The sequence below is a fragment of the Pygoscelis adeliae genome, unplaced genomic scaffold (genome assembly GCF_000699105.1).
Source record: "Pygoscelis adeliae isolate BGI_AS28 unplaced genomic scaffold, ASM69910v1 Scaffold55, whole genome shotgun sequence".
Taxonomy (NCBI): Eukaryota; Metazoa; Chordata; class Aves; order Sphenisciformes; family Spheniscidae; genus Pygoscelis; species Pygoscelis adeliae.
The window spans coordinates 1129302-1141052 of record NW_008824804.1 but is presented as its reverse complement, the minus strand read 5'-3'; the positions used below and the strand labels follow the sequence as shown (position 1 = coordinate 1141052).

General features: G+C 44.5%; 1 protein-coding gene across 1 annotated transcript; it reads left to right on the top strand.

The window, feature by feature from the left end:
- Positions 1–575: 575 nt before the first annotated feature.
- Positions 576–10498, top strand: IGJ (immunoglobulin J polypeptide, linker protein for immunoglobulin alpha and mu polypeptides). Its single transcript, XM_009324023.1, has 5 exons — positions 576–592; positions 3355–3466; positions 7451–7586; positions 8462–8542; positions 9034–10498. Exons 1-5 carry the CDS (start codon positions 581–583, stop codon positions 9233–9235), a joined length of 543 nt encoding a protein of 180 aa, XP_009322298.1. The 5' UTR covers positions 576–580; the 3' UTR covers positions 9236–10498.
- The last annotated feature ends 1253 nt before the right edge of the window (positions 10499–11751 follow it).

Genomic DNA, 11751 nt, shown 5'->3' with positions numbered 1-11751 from the left:
ATCTGTCAGTGCCAATTTTGAGATATCACCTCCCCCGGATACAGGCCTGTATGAGAGAGCAAGAAGAGTAACTAGGTTTTGGTAAGTGAGACATAGCATTCATTTAATTTGTTAGCCACACCTCAGTGGAAATTCTCACTTTATACTACTTGGCCACTAAGATACAGCTATCTCTGCCAATCAGGATTTGCAATCTTTCTGCTTAATCCTATCGTTTTTGGTGTGAAGTCCACCCTGAGAAGTCTGCAGTCAATTTCTGCATGGTTAAAATTCCAGATAGCTTTTGCTAGCGCGACTTACAGAAGCCCGGGCTTTCAACGTTCCCCTGACCCTGAAGGTTTCCATCCAACTGCCCTCACAACGTAGCGCTCTCATTTTTTTTAAAGTCTGCCCTTTCAAAATTCAGAGCCTTAAAAACAGACCAACTTCCACTTGGACTCTCAGTGATTTAAATGTAATGGGCGTGTTATCTCTCAATCCAAGGTTAATTTCTAAGACCAGAAAAGAAATAGCATCTACAGACATTTGAACCTCCGTCAGGACTTGCTGAAAATGTCATCCGCTTCTGGTGAAGGTGGAGATGAGCTCTGATGTGAGCTAGTTCATCCAGTTATCAGGAACTGCTCAAGCCAAACTGCACTGCTCTACTGTAAGCATCAGTGGCATCACCGCTACCAATACAATAAGCAGGGCCAGCTGCAGGTCTGTTTTAATCCACCTGTTTCTCTGCTTCTGAGTAAGAAATAAGAAGAAAAGAAAGGCATAGGGCAGACTGCTAGTGGATGGTGTGTTATCTGGAGATAGCCCGTGCCCTGGTATGGCTGTCCTCCTCTCCACTCCTCACCCAGCATAGCAAGGACGCACCAAGACACAACTATTTTGCCTCACTTCATCCAGGCACCTGCCCAGCTTCTTACCTGCAAAATCCTAGTTCAGCACGTCCAGGGCCAACTGGAGGCACAGGACAAGTGCAAGGGGACTGAGACTACAAGCCTGGTTCCCATTTCTTTTTGAATTCTCAGTTGTTCCTCTGCTAGCCTCTGCTAGCCTCTGCCTTGCAGTGAGGTTGGGAGTCTAGCTCCCCACTCAGCCCAGAATTTAAGCCTGGGGTGACGGTTTCCCAGCCCCTTGCCAGACTGCCACAGTTCTTTAATGCCTGCTTCCCCAGATAATTTTCTGATAATTCAACATGTCACACAGTAAAAAGGGGATAGTCCATAAAACTAACAGTCCATAAAACAAATCTTCCTCTAAAGGGCTTGCAATCTAGATGGAAATTCTCAGAGACGTACAGGTGTCTGAATGGGACTAAAAATAGCTCTCATGCCATCACATACAGACCAAAGGGGCCGTATGCAGACATGTAGATTTAGCAACTGAAATTCAGATATGCTGAGCACCGGCAGTCAAGGAAAACCACCGAAATCAACAGAATCACTCAGAATATAATTCTGCTCCGTCTCTCCCTTCGGGTTTGAAAATACTCATGAAAGCCTCTGCTTGGATTTTACCAGTGCCGTATTTTTATCAGTGCAGTTTGGCAGAACAGACCAGAACCAGCCTCTTTTGCATGTGCTTTATTCTGCTGCCTGCATCCCCCATTCTTGTATATTTCTAACAAATCTCTTACCTTATTACAAAAAAGGTGACTGAAACACATAGTGCTTTAGATAGACACCCCTACCACCCCATGGTTAGCCAGGTTTATTTGTAACCTTCTGCAAAAGATGGGGCATAGGGAACACCTTGCTGCTGCTGCTTCAGAAGAGAGCTCCACATAAAACTCCTTTGGCAGTACTTTCTGGGGAGAGGGAAAGGAAACAAGAACAAATTTTGCTCTCCTAAAGATGGAGCCCTAGTGAGAAAACAAGGTTTGTAAAGAAGAATTATGGCATAACCTGATGCCCTACTAGGAGCTGGGCTCGCACCCATCATCCCCTGCCACCTCCCCCAGGAGAAACCTTGCGTCTCAGCACTGCTGATGCAACACAAAAGCTCATTGCATCATGCAACTGCTGCATGAGATGTTTGCACTAGGAGAAAAAGCTCAGGACACAGATTCCGGGGTCTTCAAACAGCTCTAGGGTTAGGGACCTAGGTCTGTCTTCTTAGGTCTGAAGAAAGGGAAGACAGCCTGTAAGGTGACAGGCTGCCCTTTCAGGACCTGGGATGCCTGGCAGCGTTGCCTAATGGCTTTAGCCTCTTGAGAGCCTGGCAAGAACAACCAACCCCAGGGAGCCAAGGGAGGCACGGGCTGCGTGAAAGCCTGTATCTGGTCACAGTGCTGCTGCTCTGCTGCATAAGGAAAAGCTGGAGAACACAGGGAGATTTACCATGTGCTGCTAATGTTAATTGAGAGAAACATGCATTGCAGGTAGTAGAAATTCATATTACACTAATGCAATAAACCCTGGCTAAGAATGGGCCTGCCAGCATCATACTTTGCTCTGCCTCCCCTTTTGTCCCCTGATGTAGGTGTTTGGAGGCCCTTGCTAAGAAATGCTATTAAGACTGGACTTCCCCTAAAAAGTGGCTTTTTCTGTGCAAGACACATACATATGCTACAGAGACAGCTCTAGTCAGAGTTACACAAGTGATCCCAAACCTAGAACAAAACCTCTCAGGTCTTCTCTAGTACTCCCCTCCTTCAGGAACAGTCTGCTCACCCAGTACCTCAGAGAGTTTGCCTAGGTCCTGACTCAGTGCATTTCACATACCACAAATCCCGTGGAGTCCCTTTTCCATTCATAAGGAAAGGAACTCGCCAGTGCAGTGGGCAAAGCTGGAGAAGTTCAGCTTTGCCACAGACCTGCAGTTGCTTTACACCTCTTTTACCCCTCCCCTCTCTCATCTTGTCTGCTTTGACTGAAAGGCCTTTGGGGGCAGGTCAAGCCCTTAATAAATGTTTGCAGAGCATCTGGTGCAAAGAGGATTCTGATCTTGAAGGCTGAAGTGTTTTTTTGATGTGAGTCAAGTGATCTTTAAGTCCGATTTCTCAAAAGTAGAAGCCAGAGCTGTGACCCCTTGGCTATCTGGACACTTTCTTGCCTTAGACTTGTCACCCCCAGGTGGGAGAATGCCACCGGTCCTGATGGTAAGATGTCCCCTAAGGACCAGGGTCATTTTGCAGTCCCTTGCACCCAGCAGCTTCATTGCTTGTTGGTGAACAGAATAAAAACACACAGTAATAGTGCAACCCCCTGCCCCCCTTCACTTTTGAAAGCCAGAGGTCTTTGTGCGTTAAGCATGCCTGGTTTCAGTCCCCAGCCACATTTTCCACAGAGTCAGTGCTTGCCGGCTGGGCTGTTTATTTTAGGAAACCAATAGCTGTATCATTTGCGCACGCCCTTATAGGCACACACAGGCTCTCCACTCGTGTTCTTCAAAAGAAGGGAAGGCAGGATGAAGAGCTCTCTGTTGCTGTGCGTGGCCTTGGCCGTCTCCCTGGGGTTCGTCCTTGTGGCAGGTAGGTGAGAAATGAAGAGCATGGAAAACTGCGCTTAAGATATCAGTGATGGGTTTTGTGTAATAGGCCATTAATAATTTTAAGAGTCAAAAAAATCAAACCTCAAAGCCTGCTCAAGCCGTCATGCTTCAGTGGTGCTTGGACACCTCAGTGTCTTTCTGCACCACAAAGCTGCGTGTTTTTAATTGCTGCCTTGAGGCTAAGAAAAGTGATGACTAGCTGCAAATTTAAGACTTTGATTAGCCATTTTTGATTGGGGTTCTGAAGCAACAAACCGCAAACATGCATGCTTGCTTTTCTGCAGTGCTAAGAAGCTTGCAAGACTCTTACCTGCTAAAGGCTTCTAAAATCTTCCTGGTAGTCCTGTCATATGGCTATGGCCAACTTATTTCTGATTAAACTGTAGTTTATCTTTGTAACTCCACCAAATTTCTTGGAGACACTTGATTTAGACTGAGATCAGGCTGTCATCCCAGCACACTCCTCAGTGTGGTCCACAGGTAATAGATACTGACTATTGCTGGATCTCTATACGACGGTCTGAAGTCATCCTCATTCACATGGTGGATCTGGTCCGCAGGATTAAATCCATGCTGAAGGATAACCATCCCAACAGCATGGGCAACAGCATCCCTGCATTTCCTCCAACTTGTGCGAAAGGGCATCTTATTGCCTACCCAGGCAGGTCCTTGGAAAGTACTGCTTCCTATGGAAAGTGACCAGCCGTATAATCTATTAGCTGAAAAAGCAGAAAACATTGAGAAATACTGTGTCAGTTCAACACAGAGCCCAGCCTGTTTTTCCCCATTCATACACATGGCTTGATATATATATACATATATACACGCATAAGCAGCTTAGAGGGGAAGTCAAATTTGAGTTACATGCAGCTACAGGAGTGCTGTTTGTACTGCTTATGTTGAAATTAATGTATTTTTGGTCTAATCAAGGCTCTTCCTGCTTTAATGAAGTAGCTACTTGCACCTGCAGCAGAGTTGAACAGATATTTTTGGAATGCATTTGCTTCTTTCACTATGCTGCAGCTGGGTTTCATTGGGCTTCACAGTATTACAGGACAACCCAATATTGGAAGATGAGAAATTTTGTCAAAATAATCTCTGCATGAGTGCTGAGGAGGGACGGAACACCATATTGCAGTAAATCATGCACCAGAAAATCCGACCTGCAGACATTTCAAAGGACATTAGGAAATTTTGTATTTAGCTACCTTCTCCCCAAAGGGACTTTACTGGGCGATACATGGAAGTATTGCTGATAGAACTATCTTTTTTGCAGCTTTGTAATTTTACTTTAAAAAAAATATATGGAGTACCTGTAACTTTTATGGTTACTGAAGCCAAGAGTATTACACAAGGAATTATATCAGGACAAGGTTTTTTAGAGTACAGTCAACCCCCCCCTGCATATTCATAGAAGAGTATATTTAATTTTATAAGAGGAATTAAAGCCCGCTCCCAAAGGTTTTGGGACAACTCCCAAAGCCAATAGGATCTGACTTCAATATTAGCTTTGGATTAAGGGCTTAGAAAGAATTGCATATGTTACATAGAACACAGTGACAGACATCAGAGGAAGCGCTATGTGAAGGACAAGAAGCCAGAGACTTTCTATAAGAAAAAAGAAAGGCCAAGACTCAAAGAGGCAGAGACTAAAGAGGCTTTTCCAGTAAGCTTCTGCTTCAGAGGGAAATGTTCATGTTGAATGACGAGTTGGCAGAGAGGAAGCATGCAGAGCAAGAAAAATTGGAATGAGGGGTGTAAAGAGACAAGCACCATTAAACTCTTGAACGACCATGTCTGCGTGTCAGGTATGATGATGTATTTCTGCCTTGGTGGGGCACACCGCGATCGGAAGCGTGACTGGACTTACGCTCTCTGTGCACATTTCGCGGTGGCATTTGTACAGGTAGCCGGTTGTGCTGGACGCTATACAGAGACATGCTAAAAGTCAGCCCTTGCTCTGAAAGGCTCAATGGGCACATGCTGTAGAGGGATAAAGAAAACCGTGAGAGCAGTAGAAAGGGCAACGTCTCCTACGTGCCTGTAGCGGCTTGCTCCACTGCCCAAAGCAAGGGAGCAAAGTAATTTTCTTCCTGATGGAGAAACTCCACAGTGAACCTTTTTCAAAAGGTATTCTTGCTGCCAGTTGTCACAGAAACAGCACTTGTAACCAGCAGGTCAGTTGTAGGGTCACTCTGAGGCATCATTTTACACAGGTTTTGTGTCTTTTTCACAGTTACGAGGCCTGTAAGGATCTCGGAGAATAACCCAGTGGAATGGAAGCAGATGAGACCAGCATATTGTAGGGGCAGGAAGGAAGCTCTAAGAAGCCTTAGGTAGAAAACCTAGGATGCTATTTTCATTACATTGTATGGACTAGATCCTTGGGGGCCCTGCCAATCAATACTGTCCTTGTTTGGTCTTGCAGACAGCTTCAGGTGACAGTTAAGCTGCTGCCGATAGCAGCTAACAATCAGAAAACTTACAGTACAATTCAGAGTCCATGTGCTGCTCCTGGATCCCACCATCGCTATTGCTCCCACAGGCTTTGAGCGCTATCCCTTCCACCCTATAGGAACAGGACTGTTGTTCACAAAACCCAGCAGCTTTGGACATGGAAATAAAAACACACAGACATGAGCTTATGCAACATGTCTGCTTCCTTATGGATCCATGCTTTGATAACTCAAAGAAATCCAGCTATTGGGGCCAAAGCTTTTAAGTCAAAGTGACTCCGAAATCCTCCATAGACATGATAGACACAGATGTTTTTAGCCTGTTTCTTCTGTCTCTCCATGGTTAAACCAAGGGACAAGCAGAGCAGGCGAGTCCCCAGAACTGTGAGGTCCATCTGAGCCCGATATAAACTATCCCCATCTTCCACACAAAAATCACTGGTTTTGGTACTTCTAAGCAGGCTGAAGGTGCTGTAGGAAGAGTGATGCTGCAAAGTGATGGCTGTGAACTTGATTTTAGCAGCATTTAGAAATACAGAGGGATGTAAAAACAACCACTTAAGAAAGGTATGACTCTGTGTGCATACAAAAGCAAGGCTGGCTTGTTATGGGTGAAGAGACCAGAGGCTCTGGGTTGGGGGAAACCAACTAGCAAAGAACAAGCTATTTCAAATCCATCTACTTGCACAGTAATAAGAATTGCACGCCACTAGGAACATCCAAAAAGCCTCTGGGTGACAGATGGGATGTTTTACCCTGTTTTGATCAAGTTTCATACTGAATAACACGCTAAAAGTACAGGAGACAGCCAAGCTGGTTCTTCTCTATTTGAGTAGGCTCCTCAGGTGCCAAACTCAACTTCAGTATCAACAGAAGACCAGAAAAATCCGGACTGGAGTTTCCCCTGCAAACCACAACCATCGTAAGGGCCGCTTACCTTTCACTGCCAGGTCATCAGGCTGCCTTCTTGCTGGGTCCTGCAGTGCTTTTTGGCATCTGCTCCCTCAGGGACCTGAAGAACAACATACCAGCCAAGGAAAACTGACACATCTGTCACACTGGCAAGGTCAGAGACACTTATTTAGAAGCCAGATCCAAACTAGGGTTTGGACTGCTAGGCTAGTCCTGGTGCCTGATAGAGCAATTGGGTAACCTCAGTTAAGGTAAAAGCAGCACTTCTGCTGCCAGGTATAGCTCGAGGCTTGCAAGGGGACTTTCTTCCCATTTCATGAGAAACCCCTGCGACCTGCTCTCTCTCCAGCAACACAGCGTACAGGTTGTTTTCTCCTTCCCAGTCCCATCACCTCCACATACAGAAGCATACTGTAGACTGAGCAGGGAAGACAGCTGAACTCATCTTTGCCAAGGGGCTCATTTGTACCTGCTGAAACCCGGACTTATACCAATTGAGATGCCATAATGGTGCATTTTTAGCATTCTTATCACTGCTAGAGCACGTTTCAAGGTTTTTCTTCTTGACCCTGGGATTGCATATCCTGTGCTTGCAGGTTATCCATGGGACTCTGGCGACCAAGAGTACGTGCTGGTCAATAACAAGTGTCAGTGTGTAACAGTGACCTCGAAGTTCGTCCCCTCCAAGGAAAACCCCGGTGAAGAAATCCTGGAGAGAAACATACGCATCCTGTAAGTGGCAGACAAGTATTACATGGAGATGGTGAACAGGAGACGAAGCGTTACAGGAGGTCCCTTTTCTTTGCATTGTTTCCCATGTCCTGGCATCGATGATGTGAACTTTTTTTCCTGTGGGCTGCTTTCTATGGTATCCTGGAATAATCCCTTTTGCTTTGTGTTTTTCTAGCTTACGTGAATGTGTCTGGTGTTTGTCCCTTCAGATACAAAAAGCACCTCCATGTTTTAAGCGGTCCGGTAGTAACTGTACAAAATAGGCTGGGGAAGTAGAGTGTAACGTTTCTGCAGTTGATCTAATCTGAAAGCAAATTGGGCCCATGACACTGGAGTCATTTATCGATCTGCTAGCAAGCCTCCTATTTTATAGGCTGGGAAAACCAGGTAATGCCTAAACTATGAGAAAAGGTTAATCCTATGAGGCAGATCTCAGTTCAAAAGTAGGACTGTGTCCTCTTTATTCACGCAAATCTTTCAGAAGTGTGTCTGTCTTGGAAACATGGACCAAGTTCAGACTCAGAGCTGCAGGAGTTCTGGTAGAGCTCACAACAGGAGAAACACTGAGCATCTCTGTTTATGTCCTGCAAGTCTCTTAGGCATCTGCCAGCTCAGAGTTTAAAAAAAAAAAAGGATTATCAGCACGCTCACCTGACAGCGGCACTTTCAGAAATTGCTGCAGTCCTTTTGGGGAGGGTTGTTGCTTTTGAGGGCACAGAAGGGCCAAGATCTGCAGTTTCTGGGCTTTGCTATGAAAAAGGGTCAGAAAGGAAATAACCTGAATAAAAGTTGAAAGTTGAGAATTGTTCGCAGCAGAGTAGCCCCCTGTTTAATAAGCAGTTTTCATGAGAGCGATTTTCTTGCCTCCTTTGCAGAGTCCCTCTGAAGGCTCGAGAGAACATCTCTGACCCCACGTCCCCACTCAGAACCACTTTTGTCTACCGCATGACTGAACTGTAAGTAGTTTTATTTACTAATTTCATTTCTTAAGACTTAACCTCCCCTACAGCATTGCCCACAGCAGCTCAAAAATGTGCTTGAAGGCCAGTAGAGAAGGTGAGGCAGCGTCACAGTGGAAAGTTTTCCCCACGGAGCCTAGTTCTCATATTCTGTTGCAAGCCAAGAAATTGTCATCTCCATGATTAATTCACAGAAAAAGGTCTCACGTTTATAGGGAATGTTTCGTTCTGACCCCTGTTCATCTCAAATGTCTTAAATATTAGCAAATTACACATCGCCTGTTTAACTCTCCCTTTTAGGGGCCAGTTTTGCCAATAGCAGTTTGACAACGCTAAAAGCATCTGGCTGGGGGTTCCTATGTAAAACCTAGAAAGGCCACAGTACCCGCCTAGCTACATCTGCAGATAAGCAAGGAGGATTTTGGTTTCACCAGGGGCATCTTTTCACCACAACCCTTAACACTTGTTCTACTCCCCATCTCTTCCAGCTGCAAAAAATGCGATCCCGTAGAAATAGAGCTGGATGGTGAGATATACCAGGCCCAGCAGAGCACCTCCTGCAATGAACCTGAAACCTGCTATACCTACAACAGGGACAAGTGCTACACCACAACCTTCCCATTCCTCTACCGCGGGGAGACGAAAAATGTTCAAGCAGTTCTGACACCGGCATCCTGCTACGCCAATTAGCTCAATCCACTGCTGTACTAATGCCTCGTTGCACTCAGTGTTCCTATCAAAAATACACATATAGCACCGTAGTACCTGGATGACAGTGTCCAAAATATCAGCTTCCAGAGTAATGCCCACTTGCCTCTTCATATTGTTTTCAACATCAAATGAGTGCCATTTCCCAAGAGCAGCTAATGGTTGTCAGACTCTGTTCGCATATCCCCGGCACATATCTGCAATGCCATTATTATACGTCTCAGACTTTATCACCATGCAGACCGGATCCTCAGCAGACGTAAATCAGTAATTCCCTTGAAATCAAGGGAACTACAGCAATTTACAACACTGGGGAACCTGTCTTTTTGACAGTCTTCATTGGTCTTTATGCAAGGCTGCCACGGACATCAGCAGGGATGGCCAGTTTTTTTTTCCTTCCCTCCCTGAGCCATCTAAAGCAAACCTCTGCACAACCGTTATACAAGACCCTTTGATTACATTAGCACAATTTTTGCCATTATTAGAAGTCTGTTGTACAGTCAGATCTGACAGAAAAGATGAGAGATGAGACTAAGAATTCAGATTTCAAAGTTATTTTGCAATTGTGCATTCTAAACCATTCTGGCACTTTGACAATTGCAAGCTTCCAGTTTTATCCTACATTTAGAGAAGATCAAAAGATGCCGCTACCCTGAAGTGTTTGGCAAAGTTGCCAGGACCTCAGCTGTGCCAGGAATAGTAAGCTCTTCTAGGACATGTTAGGTATTTCACTTTCCACACTTATTTACCGATATCGATGCCTTCTTCCAACTCTGCTCCCAGTTCAGGATGAAAAAAAAAAAGCCCAAGTTGGCTTGAATTTATTTTCTTCTTCCTCATTTTGCATTTAGAGCTGCAAAAAATTCTATGAAGCTGACTCAATTGCAAGAGCAGGACCCTAGTTAGGGATTCATTCCTTCTTTCACACCAGTAGTCTCTTTCTTCATACAAGAAACCCTCACCAAATCAAGGCGCTGATTCTGTATTGCACCTTACATTTAAATGCATACACTCGGTATTGCCCATAGAGACATCATGTATATGAGCACATAAGGTGTACAGCATTACCTTTGGGATGGCTGGTATGTTTCTCACTGTTGTCACAAGTTTATTGTAAAGCCTGCGGCTGTTCTAAGAAGTCCTTATCTGGCTTCATACACAATTGGAATAATAAAACAGCAAACACCTTATTCCCATAATTGTAGCTTTGTTAGCAATACATTAAATAAACTTTTCTCTGCAGCAGTCTGTGTATTATATTCCAGTTCAATAAGAATTCTTAAGAAAAAGCCAAGTCTATAATAATTTTCTTTCCTCCTTCACAGTGAACTAAGAAGCTCTCCCTAAATAACTGCTTACACTTACAGGCAAAGCCTCCTCAAATACCAGGATAAAAATATTACGATGCACTTGCAGAAACTATGACAGATTGAGGCTGAACTGATTTATGATTTTAGGATCAGCTCTGCATCACTGAGCTGCTTCAAGGCCCTGTGAGTCAGTGCAGGATTGGAGCTTAAAAATGCCAAACATGGCCTCTTGAAATTGCAATCCACAGATCAGAATTTTATCTCACCACTAAAAAAATGCCCCAGGTATGTCAGGGGCTAGTCATTATATGCAAGGTATCTGTCCTAAAGAAAAAACTATCTTGTGGGGACCAATTTTTGAAGACCAAAGGAGTAAAGAGGTCTGAGATAGAAGTTATTCTAATATTACATCAGAGTTACGGGAAATGAACGCAAAAATATAATTTTTTTCCCTCCTTCATGCAAAAAGATAGCCAATTCTAAGAAATGCAAAACACAAGGGGAGGCAGACTCCTGCCATACACTGACACAGCTGTATTTCAGTGGTTCGGTAATAAGCTCACTGAAATTTGTCTCAGACATTTTCATCTTTAAAGTCCTGGTGTTCACCAACCTAGGAGTGCTGTGATGTTAGAAGCTAGGAGGTCAGGGTGAGGCTGCATTTCATGTCCCAACACAGCCCTTCAGGTTACAGCCACAGGGACTTGTCAGTCCTTGGGCCTCTGCCTCTACTCTGGAACCGTGTGCCTAAATGTGAAGTTTCCATATGGTTTTAGCAAATTATAACCTACGGTCCTGTAATCTCATGTCCTGTGTTACACAAAGTAATTTCTCCCAGCACCTTCGGTAAGGAAGGCAGGAAGATTAATTCTTCATTATCCAAGTAAGCACACCTACCATTGCTAATCTGTTGTATATTCCCAGGAAGAGCTGGACAAAATGTGGTGGATTCCCTTTCAACTGTAGACATTGCCTTAATTTTGAAGGAGTATTAACATAACTGTAGCCTTTGCGTTCTTCTGAGCTCAGCTGTTCCCAGGCATCCTCTTTGCAAAGCTTATTCCTTTGTCTTACAGAAAGCATTTCTTCATAAAACAACGAGAGCGACACTTGTCATTCAGCTCACCAGCCCTTTGCATGTGGCATGATTTTAGTCACGTGCAACTCCTCAATTTTACCTTTGGAAGG